The sequence below is a fragment of the Sorex fumeus genome, unplaced genomic scaffold (genome assembly GCF_029834395.1).
Source record: "Sorex fumeus unplaced genomic scaffold, SorFum_2.1 ptg000067l, whole genome shotgun sequence".
In the NCBI taxonomy this organism is placed as follows: domain Eukaryota; kingdom Metazoa; phylum Chordata; class Mammalia; order Eulipotyphla; family Soricidae; genus Sorex; species Sorex fumeus.
In genome coordinates, this window is record NW_026606124.1 from 3,161,302 (window position 1) to 3,182,983 (window position 21,682).

Below are 21,682 nucleotides of genomic sequence, written 5' to 3' on the forward strand. Positions count from 1 at the left end.
GCCTCCCCCACTCGCAGGCGCGACCACCTCTTCCCCCACCTCCTCCCATGCCCCTCCGCCCTTTGCCCTTTAACTCTGGAACCTCCATGTGCTTAGAGGAAACCGAGCCGCATGATCCATCAAATACATTCTGTGTGCATGTACAACATTCTCCCCGTCTACCCCAGTCAATGCAATAGCCCTGCAGGGTCCATGGGTCCTTCCCCCGCCCTTGCCAATTTTTTATAGCTTGAAGAGGGACAACAGGTAAGTCCTGGAGCTGGAAGGCAGCAGAGCAGGGATTTCCTCCATTCCTGACTGCTGAACTCGGGCCTCTCCCCCACCCCCACAGGACCAGCCCAGCTGCTTCTCTTCCAGCATCCAAGGACGGCCATGGCATCACCCTGAGAACTCCATCCTCCCTCCCCTATTTCTCCGCCCCCACCCCAACCAAAACTGTTTTTCCTGTAGCAAGCTTCGGCCTGGAGTCCCAGCCGGCCCAGGCCAGTCACTTTTTCCTCAAGCCCTAACAGCTTGGAAAGACATCGCGTTGTCCTTCAGTGTTCCTTCCTTCCTGTCTACACAGCCTCGAGTCTCCCCATGGGCTGGGAATACATCTGTCTGTTTACTGAGGGGGAGCAGATGGATGGATAGACAAGTTGATGAACAGAATGGGTGGATGGGTGGGTGGATGAATGAATGGACGAGTGGATGGATGGATGGATGATGGATGAATGATGGATAGATAGTGGACGATGGATGGATGGGTGGGTGGATGGATAGATGGATAGATGGATGGATGGGTGGATGGATGAATTGATGATGGGTGGATGGATGAGTGAGTAGATGGATGGATGAATAGATAGATAATGGATGGGTGGGTTGATGATGGATGGATGGGTGGGTGTGTTGATTATGGATGGGATAGAGGGGTGGTATGTGGATAGATGAGTGGATAGATGGATGGGTGGGTGGATGGATGGATGGGTAAATGGATGGACTGATGATAGGTGGATGGATGGATGGGTAGATGGAAGGATGAATGGCTAGATAATGGATGGGTGCATGGGTTGATTATGGATGGAGGGTGATGGGTGGATATATGGGTGGATGGATGATCGATGGAAGGTTGGGTGAGTAGATGGATGATGTATAGAGGAGTGGGTGGATAGATGGATGGTGGGGCGTGTGGATAGACAGGTGGATGGGTGAATGAATGACCATCTGGACCAAGAGAGGAGAGACTGCTGAACTCCAGAGTGGGCCATCAGAGATGGAGAAAATAGTTTCCAATCCACACTCATCTTCCATCTCTTCCAGGAACGGGGGTCCTTGCTGTTCTCGCTTATTCTTGATACTCAGAATTCTGCAGAACAATTTGGAACCCAGCCTGAAGTTTCTCAGTGACCCTCATGGCCAGGTCTTAATGAGAGCCAGAGTGGGGGACTGTCAGTCTGCTGTCTAAGCTGCCCCTACCACCCACCCACTGTGCAGGACTTCTTTGATTGTTGCTATTGGGGGTGCCACATTCAGGAATGCTCAGGGGCTGCTCCCTGCTCTGTGCTCAGGGGTGGTTTCTGGTGGTTCCTGGGAGACTGTATGGTGCTAAGGGTCTAGCTCAGGCCCCCTCATGCACACAAAGTCCCTAGCCCCTTGAGCTCTCTCCCAGACCCTCGATTTTCTTAAAACAGTTCCAATGGGTATCCATCCCACCCCATGACACAACCTGTCAGATCCCAAGGCCTTCCACCTCTTACTAGGGACTATTCTTGGGGTCTGTATCAAGGTGAAGCCGGGGACTGCTGAAGGAGTGTGGGTCAGTGTGATGCTCTATGTGTGTTTCCGGGCTGCTTGGTCTGATCTCTTTATTGGGCTTGAATGTGGGTCTGTGTGGGCCCACACAGGCGTGGCTGCGTGTGTCCATGAGGGTGGCTGAGCACAGGAGTGTCTGTGGGGGGCACATGGGTTTCCAGGGCAAGGCCCTTCCGGCCTCCTCCCTCCTCCTTCACTGTGAAGATGAGCTGGGAGAGGAGAGAGAGCCTCTGGAGTGGCAGCTCTCGCTGGGGCTGGGCCCAGGAGGTGGGCAGCCCCTGCTCTGTGACCCTCAATACCAGCAGGCACACGTGCACACACCGACAGCACACACATGCACCGCCCACCCAGGAGGGTGTGTTAGTGACAGTCCTGGGTTGGTGGCAGGGCCATCTGGCCTGCTGTGCTATACTCTGCTCCTGCAGCCTTGTCCCACGCTAGAGCCCTGGGCTGGGTCAGCTTCCCTGCCAGGACATTCCGTCCTGTGCTCCAGATGGCCCTCTCCTGGGTTTGTCTCTCTTCTTCCCTCCTCTTCCCTCCTCTTCCCTCCTCTTCCCTCCTCTTCCCTCCTCTCCCTTCCTCTTCCTTTCCCTCCCCTCTCCTCCCCTCCTCTCCTTTCTTCTTGACTCCTCTCTCCTCCCTTCCCCTCCCCTCCCCTCCCCTCCCCTCCCCTCCCCTCCCCTCCCCTCCCCTCCCCTCCCCTCCTCTCCACTCCTGGGGCATACCTGGCAGTGCTCAGGGCTTATACCTGGCTCTGCACTCAAGGAGCCTCTTAGCAGAGCCCAAGGGATCATACAGGGTATCGAATCCAGGCGAGCCTCATGCAAGGCAAATGCCTTCCCCACTGTCCTCTCTCTCTAGCCCCCTGGCTGTATTTTCCTAATGTTGAGGCCCAGGTCCACCTGCCTGGGCCAGCAGAAACATCCCAACTCCTAACTAGCACCTGTGCTGTGGATCAAACGAGGACACGGGAGCTTTGTTCCCTTTCCCAGCTCAGGCAGGGCCAGCCCCGTTAGACAGCTGCAAGGACGGAGGCTACAGGAAAGCTGTGGAACCTAACCCGGGTCCACCCAGCTACTAAGCACAGCAAGGGCCTGCCTAACTCAGGGGGCCTGACCCCATGCACCGGCCTGTCGCCACAAACTGGCAGAACCTGTAACCTCTGTGGAATGCCAGCTGGCTGGGCTCTAGGTGCTGATCCCGACAGGACTGCAAGGCAAATCCGAGCACTTGGAGATGAGGCAGGCGGGGTAAAGGGACAGGCTTGCACAGAGAAACAGATGCAGGCCCTGGCAGCGATTCATATCTGGGGTCTCATCCTTGATGCCCTCTGCTCTAGCACCCATCACTCTTCCGAGCACTGGCTGTATCCCGGGGCCCCTCCTTGGGGCAGCCCCGCCTCTCCGAGGAGCCCCGATCCCCCGCCCCGCTCCCGCTCGCCCGGGCACCCTCTGGAAACGCCTTGACAGCGCCTTTGTTCCCCTGAAATAAAGGAAAAACGAGCTACAAAGGGAAACCTCAGGTAGCTTTTAAGGGGCTCAGCTGCCTGCGGCACCGCGTGTTTAAGCTGCAGGCAGTTGTCACCGAGCAGACGGCAGAGCCGCGCGCCCGCGTCCCTCCCCCGCCCGCGCGCGTGATTCCCGCAGCCGCCTCCCGCGACCCGCGCCGGGCCGAGCAGAAAATCAATGAGCACTGATGGGGATGAGCGCCGGCCGCCAGCCTGGGTGCACGTGTGCGTGCTTGGGAGAACGTATGCTGATGGGTGTGATGTGTGCGTGTGTGAGCAAGCGCTTGTGCATGTGTGTGCATGTGTGAGAGTGTGTTCGTGCCTGTGTGCATGTGTGAGCGTGTGCTTGTGAGTGTGCATGTGTGAGAGTGTGCCTGTGTGAGTGTGCATGTGTGAGCGTGTGCTTGTGAGTGTGCTTGTGTGAGCGTGTGCTTGTGAGTGTGCATGTGTGAGAGTGTGCCTGTGTGAGTGTGCATGTGTGAGCGTGTGCTTGTGAGTGTGCATGTGTGAGCGTGTGCTTGTGAGTGTGCATGTGTGAGCGTGTGCCTGTGTGAGTGTGCATGTGTGAGCGTGTGCTTGTGAGTGTGCATGTGTGAGCGTGTGCTTGTGAGTGTGCTTGTGTGAGTCTGTGCCTGTGTATGTGTGAAGGAGTGCGTGCTTGTGTGTGTGATATGTGAGTATTTATGTGTGAGCGTGTTTGTGCATGTGTGTGTGTGTGCTTGTGAGTGGTGCGTGTGTGTGTGTGGTATGCGTGTGCATGTATAAGTGTGTGTCTGTGTGTGATACGTGAGTGTGTGCATGCCTTTGTGTTCACATGCACACCTGTGGGGACGGCTTTGAAGAACATGCTACCTGGACTCTGGCTGACCTACTAGGCCCCCAGGGCTGGGGACAGTGATGGGGAGCGAGGGTTGGGGGGCAGCGGTGGGGAGTAGGTGCTGGGGCACAGAGGTGGGGCGTCTCAGCACATGTATGTAGTGGTGCTGGTCGCTGGGGGGCGGGGCAGGCAGTGTGAGTCTCCCCCTCCAGTTAAGAGAGAGATTAATATATTCAATCTGCTCTGGGTAATTGAGGGAACAATTGGAGTGTTTTTCTAAAGCCTATAAAACTGCCTCATTTGCCAGGAAGAGCGGAATGGCCGCGCTCCTGCCCTGTGTACAAGGAGCGGGAGGAGGGAGGGGGCGGCAGGAGGGCCCCGAGCTGGGTCTGGGCTGGGGGATCAGCCCATGGCCTGTGGCTACGGAGCTCGGAGCTCGCAGTCTGCTCTAACCCTGTCTCCCTGCCCCAGCAGAGCTGCAGGAACACACTCCTGGAGTCTCAGGTGCCCCACCTGTGAAATGGGTCAGTGGAGGCTGGGGGGGGGGAAGTGAGAAGCGCAGCAGAAGGGGAGCCGTCAGGGCCCCATGGACCCGGTTCCCCCAGGCAGACCCACTCCCCAGCCCAGGCGGAGATGGAATGGGCAGTAAAGTTAATGAAAACCACATTGTGAGTCTTTCCCGCTTGAACCACTCCGGTCTCCAGGGCAATAGAAACAGCGTCTGCAATGGCGAGCAATAAAAGACGTAATGAATTTAAAAGCAGAGCAAAGAGGGGAGGAGCGAGGGGAGCCGAGTGTTCTGGCCCAGAGGCAGAAGGCGCCTGGGGCCGGGGGCTGGGGGTGCCTGGGCTCGGGCCCGGAGCTGCCCTGGGGAGTCGGGAGGCTGGAATCTGAGAGCCCGTGGGGGATGGGGAGGGGAGGTAGAAAGGGAGATGGGGCGAGGGAGGAACAAAGGGAGGGCGTGAAGAGACCCCGGTTTCCGGACGGGGGACTGAGGCAGAGGTGACACGTAAAGTCCCTGAGGTCCCTGCCCTTTTCGCCTCTGCTTCTCAGCGAAAGCCCCAGCCCCGTGGGCCGGAGCCACTATCAGAAGCCACAGGCTGAGAGCCAAGTGCTCAGTGTTTGGGGATTGCTTTATTAGCTTTTCCTTTCCCTTTTCCCCCTCCAGGGCAAAAAAAAAAAAAAGGTGTTTTAAATGGAAAGAAAAAAAAAAGACCCTTGAAAGCGTCGTCGTTTAAAAGGCTCCTGGGGGAACAGAATCATTTCTGGAAACAAAACTGCGATTGTGTGGGAGAGGTAAAAGAAGGGCGCGCCCCTCCCCCTCATTCCTGCTCCTCCCCTTGGGGAGGAAACTCGGGGTCTGCTGAGTGAAGAAGCCGGGAAGATGGTTAAGGTCACGCTCACCCCCCTGGAAATGTCATCCCGGGCTGGGCTGTCCCGCGGAGGTTTTGCGTTGAGAGGTGTGCCCCGAGTCCCGGAACTCCACCCCGCCCCCAGCCTCCAGAGACTTCCATCAGCCTTAGAGGAGCTGAGTGGAGACCCCCAGCTGAAAGCTGGGCTCTGGTGGTCTGTTTCCCTCCCCATTTGGGGAGCCCAGGTCCCCTCTGCAACCCACCAGCCACCACTCTCCCCCTGACCCGGGCTGGGTGACAGGCAGCAGGCTGGGGACACAGGTCAGGGACAGGAGGAGGCCGGCTGACTGTAAGTACCCGGTACAGCAGGTGGGTCCCCCGGGCTCAGTCCTCTCCGGCAGGGTTCCCCACCCTCCGCGACCCTCCTCCTACTGCTTGCCAGGTTGGGAACAAGCTCAGGCCACTGTCAGACAGGCAGGCTGAACCCCACTGCCTGAGGCACTGGGTGTGGCTTGGAGGCACGTGTCCCCTAGGTGCCATTGAAGGACTTAGCCCCACCCACAGCCCCTCCCCACCCCGTGAGGAGGAGCAAACTCCAGCTTGGAGCAGGAGTGGGTCTAAGTCCGGGTCATGCTCCAGGATCAGGCTGGAGGGTGGAGGGACAGAGAAACGCTATGATTCCGGTTCCGGCCCAGCCCAGTTCAGCTTCCTCTTCATCACTCCATTCCTCCCATCCCCTTCCCCCACATCTGTCATCCTAGGACCATCATCAGCTGGACAATGACACATGAGGTGGGGAACAGCTTATGAGTCCACAGGACTGCCTGGATGAAATGTGTTTGGAAGGGACGAGCAATGCAGGGAAGCTTCCTGGGGGAGGCGGCCTCCGTCTCTCCCTTTGCTTCCCCAGCTTCAAACCCACTCCTGGCCTGAAGTGAATATTGGCGCAGTCAGGCTGCACCTAAGAATATGATTCTTTCCTCTCCATCTCCATTCTCACCCCCTTTTATTCTCTCCACCCAAGAGCCCTCACGCCTGCCCTGCCTCTAGGCTCCTGTTCCTAGTTGGGTTGAGTCCCTTCTGGACTGCCATTGCAAAGAAGGGAGGGACCCTGGTTCCAGGCCCGGGGCCCACTCCCCCCCCAACCCGACCCCCGCCCCCACCTCCCATCAGGCCACAGGCTGAGGCCTTGCTGCTTCCACATGCCAGCAGCAGGGGGCGCCCGTCTTCCTCTGGTCTAGGAGCCACCGCCCCTCCCGCCCCGGTGGCCCCTCACCAGGCACAACCCCCCCAGCCCCGCCCTGCTGTCAGGATTGTGATTGCTAACCCCCCACGAGGGAAGCGATTTTCCTCTCCCTTGAAAGCCATTTTCTTGTCTTGTTCGAAGCAGACATCTGACACTTTAAGAGGGGGGATGGCAGGGACGATGGCATTAAATAACTGAAATCAGAGCTGCTGAGGGCAGTGCGCCTTCTGGAGCCGGCCTGCAGCTGGCCCTCCCCCTCACAGTTGCTCGGAGCCGCCATCTGCAAAGCCCTGTCCTGGGGGCGGGTGCACCCGCTGCCCCCCAGCCCCGCCGCGAGTGCACCCTGGAAGCAGGGATGGTTTCTCCCCAGGGCCTCTGGTGAGCTTGGTCCTGTGTCACAGACACTGGGCCTGGGGGCCGATCCCCTGCTCAGTGGACAGGGAGCTTGCAAAGTGCGAGCAGAGGATCCTGGAGGAACCAGGCATCCACCCCGGTCATAAGCTCTCCGAGGGGACAGAAGTAGACATGGATTAGCTGGTGGGCCCAAGTGGAGGCTGAGACCTGAGCAGGATGGGGGAGTCCCCTGGGGGCGGGGGGGGGGTTGTTTGTCCTTCCTGTTCTCCTAGAAACATGCTCTACACCCCAGTTTCTAGCAGACATCCCCACTCCATCCTGAGTCAGACAACCTGCCTTCGCTATTGTCTCCCCATTCCTCCCATGTCCCCCCTCACTGGCCCCCTCCCAGCCCTAGTCAGGTAGCCCACCCAGATTGCATCCTGCAGCCCCAGGCCAGGCCTAGCACCCCAGAGTCTAAGTGCTCCTCTGCACTCCTGATTCCCTCCCCAACTGCGGGCCAAGCCCTGGGCTCCTGCCCCCCTTCTCCTGGCACAGCCCCCGAAACCCAGAACCAGAATCACCGGTCCTCAGTCTCAGCCGCCTGAGCGGGGTCCGGCCCAGGCCGGTGCTTTAACATGAGAGTGACTGAGTGAGGGGATCGATGAACCCGATTAGTGGCAGCATCTCTCCTGTCAGGCCTTCCCCAGGTCCCAGATCACACCGGTACACCCTCCCCACTTTGCCGTGGGACTTCTAGAAGCTCACAGAGCCCTTCTGGTGCCTACTGGGGTCAGGCAGGAGGCACCTGCACCAGGCCTGACCTGTCTCTGGACCCCGAGAAGGTCCCAGGAAAGCTGGGGAGGAGCCGATTTCCCTACCAGCCACATGGGCTACCTCTGCACCTGCTTCCCCTGGTGACGCCCCCCACCCCCCACCTCATTTCCTGGCTGGGAGCCGCTTGGGAGCCCCTCTTATAGCGCAGCTGAGCACCTGACTCCTCACCTGGGCCTGGGTACTCCTGGGACCCTTTTCAGGGCTAACCCCCTCCTGGCCTGAGTGGCAGTTGGCCGGATCAGATGGTGGACGCCAAGAATCTTCTGGACTATCATGCCGCCAAGTCTCCCTCCGAACCTGGTAAAGACGGAGGAGACTCAGTGTCAGGAACTCAAGGGACTCAGGGGACACTCACAGGAGCCTGGGATGTCCCTGCTCCGAGAGGTCATCGCTCTATTCACTGTCTGCCCCTTTCAAATGGGACCTCCCTGACCCATTGGGCTCCAGAACGGAACAGGGAGGTGAGGAGGGGGTCCTGGGGAAGGGCTACAGGGCTCTGTGAGGGCTGAGGGGGTGGACAGGCTGCCCAGAGGCACCAGGTGTGCTAATTGGGGGAGCAGTGATGGGGCGCGCCACACCCCCTCCTCCAGGGAGCACCCACCTGTGACGCGGGAAGCGGCGCCCCCGGTTCTGCGCAGTGGGCGCCGCCAGGAGGGCTGCTGGGTGGCGGAGGGGCCCGGTGTTCGTGGAAGGCCACGCGGTAGGCCAGGCCGCCGCAGTGGCGCGCCGTGGGGGCTTCGCTGGGCCGCAGCAGGGCTAGGCTGCCCCGGTAGCGGTAAAGGTCCTCGTGCCGGCGCGCGCGCGGGTTCATGCGTGGCTGGTTTGGGCGCGGGTAGATGGGGAAGATGCCCTCGCCCACCCTCCGGGCACGGCCCGCGGAGTCCAGCCGCAGCGCCTCCACCCGCAGCTGCGCGTCGTGCTGCCCGTCGTTCTTGCAGAAGCCTGGGGGGAGGTCAGAGAGAAGGGCTCAGGCAGAGGGTCCTGGGTATCCCCACCTGGCATGACCCCCACCCCTAGGGATGAAGAGCACAGGCAGGGAAGAAAGACTGCACGAAAGTTTGCCAGGCCTTTAAAGTCTGGCTTGCACACACGCTAGGGGGAAAGGCAGCTCAGATAGAGAAGGGAGCACCAAATAAAGGGTGTTGGGAGGATCCTCTCAGGATGGGAGATGCGTGATGAGAGTAGACTATAGACCGAACAAGATTGCCACGCAATGTCTCTTGCAAACCACAGCACCCAAAAGGAGAGAGATAACAAAGGGGAATGCCCTGCCACAGAGGTAGGGTGAGATGGGGGGATGGGGGCGGGAGGGATACTGGGACTGGTGGTGGTGGAGAATGGGCACTGGTGGAGGGATGGGGGCTCGATCATTGTATAACTGAAACCCAAGCACAAAAATTTGTAAGTCCACAACTGTACCTCATGATGTTTCACTAATAAAAATTTTAGGGAAAAAAATAAAGTCTGGCTTGGCTAGTTTTCCCTGGTGTTGGACTCCCGGGCACCCACCCCAGGACCTGCCACTGTCCCCCTTAATGATAAGGATCTTAGCAGCAAATGAGTTCCTACCTCCCACCCCCACCCTACACCTACCCCTGAGGGTAGGTTCCACCTGCCAGATCTCTGGTCACCTGAAGGCCTGGGACTTGGTTTCCCCAATTTTTCACATTTCCCCTCCTCCAGGAAGCCTCCCTGGATGGTCTCACAATCTCCCTGAGATCTGCTTTTTTATGCATCTCTTAGCTGTTCTCTCTTTGGGATTCCTGTCTCTCCAACCACTTGACCTGGAGGCAGGGTTGCAGGTCTCTATCCGGTGTCCATACCTACAGTCCAGAGGTGTGTAGGGATGTAGCCAAATATTACTCCATGTGGCCCCCACTGCTGGGACTGGTGCCAGACATGCTCTTTGTTTAGTGCTCACACACTGCCACGCATCCCTTCATGTCCTCCCTGCCCAGCACTCACCAGTGAGCTACAGGCTCATGGAAAGCCACCATTACCCAAGGCCACACGGGCGGGACTGGCCCTTCCCTCCCTGGCTCTGGGAACTCTCTGAGGATGCTGAAAGGGGGTCCAGCACCCCTTCATCCCCCATCCCCTCCCTCCCTTCCGTCCTACCTTTGGGCAAAGTAAAGACAAACTTGCTCCTGGTGAGGGGAAGGCTCTGGCCCGGGTCCCGCTGCTCAATGACCTCTGTGACAGCGGAGCAGGCAAGGCGGGGGTCCTCATCATTCACCTGCAGCAGCACCCCAGCTCCAGAGCCGGCCTGCAGGGGGTTCTCAGCTGACAGGCGCAGGGCATAGCTGCCTTCTTCGTTGAACCCCACGCTCAGTACCTCGAACTCCAGGTCTAGGGTCTTCTCCTCGGTCCGCAGACTCTGGCTCAGCAGGGGGGCAGGCACCCAGGCTTCCGGCCCTCCAGATGCCATGGCAGACACAACCCCACAGCTAAGCACTGTCCCCTCCTGCCCCTCGTCCCCATCTGGGGTTCATTGTAAGGCCTACATGCTGGGTGCTCAGGGCCGCACCCCACCCGTCTCTGTTTGTTTGAGGAGAAACCAGGTAACAAAGGCAGCCATGGTTCCCTCCCGCCGGACCTTGTTCCCTCTACAAGCCGCGAGTGAGAAGCTGCTGGCTGCCAAGTGCTGTCTCAGGCATTGGACATGCGGCAGTGGCCCCAACAAAGACTCCTGAGCTCCGGGAGCGCTGGGGAGGGGCAGGAAGTAGGTAAAGTTATATGGCAATTAGAGAGAACTCAGTGACAGTGTGCACTAAAAAATTGAGCTCTGGGGAAAATTGGGGTGCAGTTTTGCAGGGGTGAGGAGCTCTGAGTGGAAGATAGGATGTGAGTGGTCAGGACTGTAAAAGCCTCTCTCGATGGACTTATTTCTGGGGGGGGCCCAGTGGCCGTTTCTGGGATCATGGCCTCAGCTCCTGCTTACAGAACCAGTTTGTCTTCTTAAGAAAAAATTACAATATAGGGCACAGCTGCATGTGCAGAGCCCAGGCCCTGATGGCACGGTGGGAGCAGGCTGGAGCCCTCTTCCACGCTGATACTCAATGGGAGATTCTCCTTAGTAAGACTTTTTGTTTGGTTTGGGGGTCACACCCAGCAGTGCTCAGGGCTTACTGATGGCTCTGTGCTCAGGAATCACTACTGGTGGGGCTTGGGTGACCATATGGGATGCCAGGAATTAGACCTGAGTGGGCTGCATGCAAGACAAGTGCTCTCCCCACTGTGCTATTGCTCCAACCCTCTTGATAAGAATCTTTTTTCTTTTTCTTTTTTTGGCCTTTTGGGTTACACCGGCAATACACAGGGGTTACTCCTGACTTTGCACTCAGGAATTACTCCCAGCGGTGCTTAGGGATGCTGGGAATCAAACTCCAGTCGGCCGTGTGCAAAGCAAACACCCTTCCCACTGTACTATTGCTCCAGCCCCTTAATAAGAATCTTAACCAAAAGTTCTCTCTAAATCATCAGCATCTCTCTTATCTCTTCTGCCATCACCCATATCCACCATTCTCATCATGGTCACTACCACCGCTGTCCCTCCCACTGACTCACCCATCACTACCACCATCACCTCCACCTTTGACCGTCACCACCACTAACATCACCATCACTGTCTCTAGGATTATCTCCATCATCGTCATTTCCATCACCACAATCACCTTCACCATCTCTACCTTATTATCACCACCGCCATCTCTATTACCACCATTACCACCTGCACCGAAGTGACTATTCCCGCAGTCTCCTCCGCCCCTTTCAACCATCACCCTCACCACCAGCCTCCCTGGGCAGAGCGTGCCCTCTTCCTGCATTGTCATGACTGCAGTCACTAGCCCATGCCAGCAGCAAGGGCGACACTCTTCCTTGAGCTGCTCCTGGGTATCGGCCAGCACAGGGTCTGGGAGATCTATCATGTCCCACATGGATGAGGCATACACTGAGGCTGGAGAACCTCACATCATACGATCAGCAAGAAGCAGAGCTGAGACTGGAACCTCGAGACCCTAATATTTTCTCTACTAATCATGCATTGGGACTGGCTTAGGGATTTAAATGCAGTCTAATAGGTGCTTCTGTCCCCTGAAGCTACCCGGGTTCTGAGTCAGTGCACACATTTTTTTTTTTTTTTTGCTTTTTGCTTTTTGGGTCATACCTGGCAATGCTCAGGGCATTACTCCTGGCTCTGCATTCAGTAATTATTCCTGATGGTGCTGGGGGACCCTATGGGATGCCAGGGATTGAATCCAGGTTGGCTGTGTGCAAGGCAAACACCTTACCTGCTGTGTTATGGCTCCAGCATTTACAGTGCACATTTCTGGGCACTAAGACTCCCGCAGTAGAGTTCAGAACTCACTGTGACTGGAATGCTTCCTTTTCAGGAAGGAGAGGGTCTGCCTGGAGATGGGACTGGCCAGCCCAGCTCCGAATCCCAATGCATGCAGTAGGCACATCGGCTACACCTGGCAATACTCAGGCAATACCCAGCAGTTCTTGGGGGGCCCTGCGGTGCTGGTAATAGAATTTGGAGTTCCCAAAAGCAAAACATGTACTCCAGTCATTTGAGGCTCTCCCCAGCCCTATGTAGTAAATTTCTTAGACAAGGAAGAAACAGCCTCCTCGGGTTCCCCAAGGAGAAACTGAGGCACAGACAGAGTAGACGAGCGTTCATGTCACCTGACTTGCAGGTGAACGTGGAAAGACCCTTTCCTTACCTGGGTGTCAGAGGCCTCATTGTACAATAGGCAGGAGCTGAGTTTCTCCCAGCCAAACCAGTTGGCAGCTCCAAAGATATCCTGGAAAGCCATAGTCTGGCCAAGGCGGGGAAAGCGGCTGGCAGAAGATCCCTGGAAACCTTGTCCTCACAGCTGGGCCTGGAGGCCATGGTTGGCCTCAGAGAGGTCTCATGTCTAGGAGGTTCAGTGATTCAGTCCAAGTGTTTCTCTTCCCTTGAATGTTGAAAGTGACCCTCCTGAAAGCGTCCAGGGAGATAGTACAGCGGGTAGGGCATTTGCTTTGCATGTGGCTGACCCCGGATTCGATCCCCCGTGTCCCATATGGTGCCCCAAGCACCACCAGAACTAATTTCTGAGTGCAGAGCCAGGACTAATGCCTGAGCTTTGCCGACTATGACCCCCAAAATCAAAGCAAGAAATAAAGGAAAGTGACCCCCAGAAATGTTACAAGAGGGGAGGAAATCCCCTCTGCTCTCTGAGCACCGAGCACTGTGCTCCGCTCCTTGCTGGCAGCTCCCAGCATATCCCCCCGTGGTTTACCCTGAACTCCTCAACATACATGTTGCCCCCCTCCCTCCAGGTTTCTCCTCCCTCCAGCTTCCTGCCAATGGTCAGAGGTGACTGTGGTGAGCGTCCTCCACCTCTGACCCTCTAGCCCCTGCTCTCTACTTGGTCTCTGGACAACTGCCCACATTCATACAAGGCTTGTGCGCTGCCGTGGACTCCCAAGCCTGTTCCCACTACTATTTGGGGGCATGTGTGCATGTGTGTTTCTTTTATTGTGCTGGAATAGCTCTAACACTAAATGTACTATCTTTGCCACCATTTCGAGGGTACACTGGAATGTGACCCTTTGTGCCCAGGCATCTCTGGGGCTGGCCTCAGTTCCGTGGGGAAGTGCTCAGGGCTTACCTGGCTCTGCACTCAAGGATCACTACTGGCAGTGCTCAGGGGGACCATACGTGGTGCCGGGGATGGAAATCAGGTCTGCCACGTGTGAGGCAAGAGCTTGACCTACTGTATCATCTCTCTGGCCCTGTCGTAGCCATTTTAAGTATGCAGTTCCAGGTTCCAGTGTTAAGTATATTTACATGGTTGTGCAACCCACTTGTGGTCTCCTTTCATCTGGTAAAACAGAAATTCTAGAACAACAGCTCTGTTCCCCTCCCTGCAGGCCCTGGAAACCACTGTTCTGTTTGTCACTAAGACTGTGGCCCCTCTGGGCAGCACAGCAAGTGCAACCACTCAGGTTGGTCTTTTTGATGGGCGGCTTATTTCCCTAAGTCTGATGTCCCAGGCTTTGATGACGGCTTGCTCTGGCCCCAGGCCAGGCCGGCCAGTTTTCCCTGTCTGATGCCTTTGCTACTACTGTTTCTTCTGGCCACCTGATGTCATCTAATACATTTGCACACTGGTTCAGAGCTTCCTGGCGTGTGGACCAGGTTAGTGACCTCTCCACTACAGCCATCCTGTTCTAACTGATGATTTTCCCCACACCCAATAGCATAATCTGTCAGGGAACATGTTTGTATTCCCAGGACAGAATTGGGCAAAGGATAGGTGCCTGTGGGATAGCTAAAGAATGATGGATGGATGGATGGATGGATGGATGGTGGATAGATGGGTTAATAGCTAGATGGGTGATGGATAATGGATGGATGGAGGGGAGGATGGAGCAATGGATGGATGACTGGGTGGACAGATGGATTATGGATGGATGGTGGGTGGATGGGTGAATGATGAATGGATGCTTGGATGCTTGGACAGATGGATGGATCGAAGGATGGGTGGATACATGGAGGGATGTACGAATGGATGATGGAGCGATGGATGGATAAATGGAGGGATGGTTGGATTATTGGGTAGATGGATGGATGGGTGCTTGAATGATTATTCAAATGATCTGAAGGTAAACCTGATTCAGGTTCTGTCACTGTCATTGATTTCCTCAAGCAGGCACCAGTAACATCTCCTTCCATCTAACCCTGAGATTTTAGAAAGTGCCACATTCGAGGCTCTTTCAAGGTAGGGGAATGAGACCCATCATTGTTATTGGTTTTTGGCATATTGAATACGCCATGGAGAGTTTGCCAGACTCTGCCATGCGAGCAGGATACTTTCGGTAGCCCGCAGGGTTCTCAAGAGTAAGAACTAGATAAGATGTCATGCGGCCGCAAATGCTGGGTTTTATAGTCTCTAGGTCATGGCCGTTGATGGGATTACACAGCGCTGGGGGCAGTTGGTGGGTGTAACACCTACTAACTGAAAGGTGAAGGACCTGGGTGGAGGAGGCCCAGTCCTGATCCGAGTAGGCTTGGAGATCTCAGCCCCGGGTCCCGCATGCCTGGGTTCCTCTGCCGTTCCTTCATGCATGAGGCTCGCCCGAACGTGTGGAGCGTGGTCTCAGCATGGCTGTGGCTGGTTCTGGAGGTCTTCAGCTGCCAGGGCTCTGCTCGGGGCGGGGAGGGAAACTCAACCCGCCCTCCTCCAAGGGGCCCCGGTGAGGATAGCCAGGTGTGGGAGCAGGAGACTCTGCACTGATTTCTTCCGGGAGCTGCGTTTTATAGTCTCTGGGTCTACCGTGCTAAAAAAAGAAGAAATGATTCTTTGGATCTCGAAAAAAAATCTAGATTCCACTTGTGAGAAGGGAAGTTCTTTCTAGATGTTGTTTCTTTTGATTTTGGGGTCACACCTGGAAGTGCTCAGAACTTACTTCTGACTCTGTTCAGGGCTCACTCCTGGCAGGGATTAGGGACCATTTGTGATGCCAGGGATCAAACCTATGGCAACCTCATGCAAGGCAAGTACCTTACCTGTTTTGTTATCACTCTGTCCCCTGGGACTTTTTTTGGTTTGTTTTCTGCTTTTTTGAATCATACCTGGCAGTGCTCAAGTCTTACTCCTTGCTCAGGGATCAACTTTTGAAGAGATTCAGGGACCATATGTACTGCCAGTGATAGAATTTAGATTGCCCGTGTGCCAGGGAAGCATGCTACCCGCTGTACTATCTCTGCACCCCATCTCCTTTCTGGACCTTTGACCCTCATTTGGACCCAGAGACGAATGCTGGTGCTCCAATGGGGCAGCAGTGGGGAGTGGGGGGGAGTGGCAGGCATGAGGCAGTGACACCTTCTCCCCTCCCCCACTCCCACCCCCATGATCAGGAGACTCTGGATCTGGCCTCAACTCACGGAGAAGGCCTGTTGGCCTCTGTGGATCGCGAGGGCAGGGCCCATCCCCATTTTGCAGATGGGGAACTGAGATCCTGGGAGCAGAGCTGGGCCAGATTCCTGCTCCTGCCCCAAGAGCCTGTCCACACCCTGATTCCCTCCTGGGGCTTCGAAGGTTTGACCTGTGAGAGAGGATGTTCCTGGGAGCAGGGAGCAGGGAAGGAATGAAGAAGGGGTGAGATGGGGGTGAGGGGGGCAGTGCTGAGTCTGAGCTGCCCTAATGGGACCTCCCCCCACAAACACACACACAGAGCCCGTGTGCTCACTCTCCTGGCTTTGTCTAGAAGTGTCTGGGCCTTTAATGAGCCCACGAGGGCCCTCATCCTGCTGCCCACAACGGCCCGCATTCAGCTCCCCTGAAGGCTCCTGGGCCCCTCAGATCCCCACCCCTAAGGACCTACCTTCCAGCTTCTGCTCAGCCACCAGCCCCTGGCCCTTCACTGTAGCCACCTTGTAGTCCTGTGGCTGTCTGTGAGCAGACACGCTGGTGCCCCCAGGGCCTGGAGCCAGGACTATTTTCCTTTTGCACAGATGAAGAAACAGGTGTGGACAGATGGGTGGGGGAAGGAAGGAATGGCCTCTTCACTCCCTAGCTTTTTGACCACGTGGTCACCACTGTGGCTCCCCACTGGACCTCAGCACCAGCTCCCTCCTTCGCCCAACCTCCCGCCAGGTCCTCAGTCCCAGGTGCTCATGGGCTGAGAGAGTCGCAGGAACCAGACCAGCCTCTCCTCATTCCCCAGTGGAGCTCTGGGGTGGTCTGGAGCCAGAAGGGCTTCAAGTCCCCAAGAAAGTCAGTGGTGAAGGCAAAATTAGACGGACCGGAGCCATAGTACAGCAGGAAAGACACTGGCCTGGCACACGGCCAACCAGGCACCATCCCTGGCACCACATAAGCCCCACCCCCACAGCCCCACTGGCAATGACCCCTGAGCACAGAGCCAGGAGTAAGCCCTGAGCACTGCTAAGTGCTAAGTGTGATGCCCAACCCTTCCCCACAAACAAGACAAAAATACAGACACCTAGTCTCATCCCTCCACTGGTTGTGTGACCTGGTCACCTTGGAACTGTCCCTCAAAGTGATGACTCTGTTCCTGACCCCATACCTCTGCCCTGTCTAGCTGTAGGCTCTACCTGTCCCGAACCCTTCCAGGCTGCAGTGCAGAGCACTGTCAGGAAGTGCTTATAGCTCTGTAGGTAGTCCTGCCTCCTGTACACAGCAGCAGTTGGAGGGACCCAGGCTGGATCGGTGACCCCTCGACCATGCCAGGACCCCCGTTCATTTGTCCCAGGAGAAATGGACTTTCTGGGAGGCAGGAGGGACAAGTTCCTGGCCTCAAGCTGATGCCACAGCACTTCTGGTGGCTTGGTCACCCCATCTCCTCACTGCCTCCCAGCCCTTAACCCCCTGAGTTGGAGATGTCCAGTTTGCTGGTATGTGTGTGTGTGTGTGTGTGTATGTGTATGTGTGTGTCTCTCTGTGTGAGTGTGTGACTCCAGGGGTTCAGAACTGGCCAAGGAAACACCAAGTCAGCTTAAGCCTGGGCCCCGACATGGATCCTGCCTGGACCTCAGAGGGGTGGCTCTTCGACAGCTCAGGGACAGAAGGGTAAGGAGCAGAAAGGGAGAGACTGGAGGACAGGTCTCTCAATGTCTAGAGAAGAGGCTGCAGGACAGGAAATGACCAGTGTCAGATATGGGAAAGGCAGAGCCTACAGACAGATCAGCCCATGAGTGCTGGTGGGTAGAGGGTCTTCCAGGCCCTCATCAGACAGAATGCTAGGAGCTGTGACCCAGGCCTGTCACTCTCAGAACTAAGCCACGGAGGGGTCCTCAACCAAAGACTGGAGCAGAGCCCAAAGTCTGGGCCATGGTGGACTGGAGTGAGAGTACAGTGGGTATGGCACTTACCTTGCACGTGGCCAACTGGGGTTCAATCCCTGGCATCGCATTTGGTTCCAGAGCCTGCCAGACATAATTCCTGAGTGCAGAGCCAGGAGTAACCTCTGAGCATCGCCAGATGTGACCCAAAACAAAAACAAAACAAAAATCTGGGAGGGAGAATTCTGGGGAAAGAGCATGAGGATACAGTAGGTACGGGCTGGTTCTTAGTCAAACTCCTCATGGCTCACTCGCAGACCCACCACAGCATCTGGCCTCACTGGATCTCAGATTTCTCTGAACGGGTAAGCAAGATAGGTAGAGCAACGCTTGCTCTGCCCTATGGTCTGGCCTTAGCTTCAGCTGTCTTTGCAGCTGACTTGCTGCTCTAATCCATCTAACTCTTGACTTCTGCCTCATAGTCTGACGTGGCTGCTTGAGATCCAGCTGTCACAGCTGCACTTCAGCTAGCTTGGAGGAAGAAGAGAGAAGCGCAGATACACAGCAACGGACAGAGAAGGATCTGGAGAACAGGAGACACCCGGAGTCAGACCGACCCAGTGTGGGACAGAGACAGACACTGATAGGGTAGACTCACTGATCAAGAGAGGCTCTCAAGTGGGCCAGACAGGCTGCAAGGACAGAGATGGGGTACGAGGAGAATAGACAGGAGGTTCCAACAGACACCTCTGGGGTCCTGCCTCTGCGGCTGGAGAAAGTACGGGGGGGGGGGGGGAAACTCTTGTCTTGCAGATAGTCTTCCACCCTTGCACTGCCACTACATACTGTCCCCTGAGCCCAGAGCCAGGAATAGCCCCAAACCTCTCCCTTCCAAAGTAAGAAGCCTCTTTCTTTTTAAGAACGTGCCTCTTTGGAGGCTGAAGTGATAGCACAGCAGGTAGGGCATTTGCCATGCGCACGACCGACCCAGGCTCGATTCCCAGCATCCCATATGGTCCCCCGAGCACCGCCAGGAGTAATTCCTGAGTGCATGAGCCAGGAGTAACCCCTGTGCATCGTTGGGTGTGACCCCCCCGCAAAAAAAAAAAAAAAGAATGTGCCTCTTTGCAAGTTTGATGTAGCTTTTCCCTTGTAGCTCACAGCTGCATTTGGCATCATGAAGACCCTGGGAAGGTCAGGGCCAGGCTCACAGGAGTGGGGCACAGGCTTCACACATAGGAACCCTGGGGTCAATCTCCAAGCACCACTTGAGAGCGACCCCTAAGCACTGAGCTGAAGTAGCCCCTGAACAGTGCAGGGTGTGCTCCCCCCAACCCCCAATCAAAAACTACAGCTGTGATAGAAGAAAGCCCTGGGGAAGCTGTTACCCAAGGCAGGGATGAAATCCAATTCAACACTCATGCCTTTACAGGGCCTTGTGTCTGGTAGGTTTCTCTGCAGCCTTCTGTCATTTTTTTTTAAATTTTGCTTACAAAAACATCATTGTCCATGCAAAGTGGGTTTTCCAACAAGGCCCGTTTGACAGATGAAATATTAGTTTCAGCTGTGCCATAGGAAAATGTGACATTTACATCTATTGCAAAGCAATCGCCACATGGTCCGGTTCACATCCATCAAGGTTTGCGAGATGCATTTCAAACGAGTGGAAAACTCTTCATCCTCCCCAGCACTGTGGTCACGGAGAACGGGTCGTTGCATGTCTGCTAGGCCCCTTCATGCATGTACCCACTCTCAGACCTGGTTTAACGGAACATCAATGAGCGTGTTTCGTGTGTTGTTCAGCAGCGTGGTTCTTGGTTCCAGTTCCTTGACAATAAATCTTGGAGGTTCTACCACGCCAGCTCTCACAGGTGTGCCTCCTTTGTGACAGCTTAGGGGCACCTCTAAGACATCCCCAAGACTCTTCAAAGCTTACTGATGGGGACTGGGCTTGCTGTCAAGTTTTGCCATTTACAAGCACTTTGGGGGCAGGAAAGATCGTACAGTCCTGTTGTACTCTGGTTCAATGCCCAGCACTGCATATGGTCCCACAAGCCCTGTCAGGAATTATCCCTGAGCACAGAGCCAGAAGTAAGCCCTGAGCAGTGCTGGGTGTGGTTCCCCCATGCCTCACCCCCCAAACAACAACAACAAAAACACCCTTGTCCATCTTCTCTGCATTGGTTGCGGATGCTTCTTGAGGGTAGAATCCCACACGAGGGGACCAGAGGGATTTTTCTCTTTCTCTATGTGTGTCCCTTTCTCCCGAAGCCCCTGCCTGTCCACCGGGAAGCTTGTGGTCAGGTCAGGTTTGGCCAACTCCTTCCTGGTTTCCTCTCTGCCCCTGAACGACATAGACCTGGCACAGCTCTGGCCCCACCCGCGTCACTGGGCCTCCTGTCACGAGTCTTTGCCATCACAGAAGCCCTAAAACCCAGCCTGTGTCCCAGGCGCCTCAGCCTTTGCTGCTGCACCCCTGCATCCCTTTGTCCGTCCGTCCGGGAGGCAGAGATGCCCCTCCAGCTCTCTTCTGCCTGGGGCCCTCAAGCGCCCTTGGTGGGGGTGTGCTGGAGTTTGCACACTCTGCGCTGTAGGGAGAAGACACTCGGGATATGGGGGGTGCTGGCGATCAAACTCACAGCCTTGCTCCTACAAGCCCCATGATCTGCTATAGAGGTACCCCCCCACCCCCCAAAGCCCTTCTCAGCCCCACCTTTCCACTTCCCTCCTCCCTGGCACTCCAGTAAAGCCCTTTTTTTGTTCTCCTGTGGCTTTGGCGCCCCTCTGATGGTTGGGTAGGGTGTGCCTGAGCCACTCTGGGATCTGGGGTGACTCTTCCTGCAGTCTGGGGCTGGTTTGTGGTGGGCCCCGCCTTTTGCTAGAGAGAGGCTCAGCTCTGGCTCAATTCTGAGAGCTTGAACAGAAAGCCGTCCTTTTGGCTTTCCGTAAAATGGCCCCTACCTGAAATCTGAGCCAGAGACCCAGGAAGTGTGACAACCTCCCCCTCTGCAGCCCCCCCCCCCCCCCACACACACCTCCCGCAGCTGAGCCCCAGCAGGTTGCTGATGGGGTTATTCAAAGTATAGCTGGTGGTTTCTCTGCTCATCAGAGCCCAGGAGTGATGGATGTGACAACTGAGGGAGGGTCGGGGGCTCCTGAGCCCTTCCCGGGCCACAGCTGGGGACACTCGCCATCAAAGCACACACCCCGGGCAGCCTGGCAGAGGTGACTGAGGCCAAGGAAGGAGATCAAGTTTCTGGCAAATGGTTTGGGGTGGAGAGGCTCCTGGGAGACAGTGTGGAGTGGGGGGCCCCCTAGGCCCCTGGCTGTGGGCCTGACCTGAGGAGGCTGGTGGGCTGGGCTGCTCTGATGGGGGATCAAGGCGGGGGGGGGGGGGGGAGCAGGAGGAGGGGCAGGGCGTGAGCGGGTGGAGGGGAGGAGGGGGGCTGCCTTTGCAGGAAATCCAGCACCTTTGAGAGCAGGTGTTGGAAGAACCACTGGGGTCCTGCCACGGCTCTTGGTGCTGGCATTCGGAGGAGGGGTCCTGCGGTTGGGGAGCACCCTATCTGCCCAGACCCTGGGGGATCACTACAGACAGGAAGCGGCCCAGCAGGAGAAGGACTTGAGGGGGAGGCAGCAGGAACCCAGCCACACGGACCAGGTAGGAGAGAAATAGGCAGGGGAACTGGACACAGCACACGGGGCAGGGTGGGGGACCAGAGCACACACTAAGGTGGGGAGGCAGGGAGGGGAGGGCTGAGGAGGAGACTCAGGCAAGGCCATCCTTGAGGAATGGCAGGGTGAGCATGTGTGCACGAGCCAGGGCCTCAGCAGACCAGGAGCCGCGGCCTGCTTGTGGTCAGAGATGCAGGCAGAAGGGAGGGCCCAGACACCTGCCAGGCAGCCAGCAGGAGGTGACTTCTAGGGTGCTGGCCTCCCAACCCCCAACCCCGTTCCCCCAGAGGACATGCTAGGAAGGGGGATCCCAGGTTTGGGGAAC

At 56.5% G+C, this 21,682-nt stretch overlaps 1 protein-coding gene across 1 annotated transcript in view; it reads right to left on the reverse strand.

Moving 5' to 3' along the window:
- CCDC33 (coiled-coil domain containing 33) overlaps nt 1–10,311 on the reverse strand; it is a 94,191-nt gene extending 83,880 nt beyond the window's left edge. The window contains exons 1-2 of the mRNA XM_056128733.1: nt 10,002–10,311; nt 8,481–8,825 (exon numbers count right to left, since the gene is read on the reverse strand). Coding sequence (XP_055984708.1) covers nt 8,481–8,825; nt 10,002–10,311 — 655 coding nt within the window. The remainder of the gene's footprint in view (nt 1–8,480; nt 8,826–10,001) is intronic.
- Nucleotides 10,312–21,682: the final 11,371 nt, after the last annotated feature.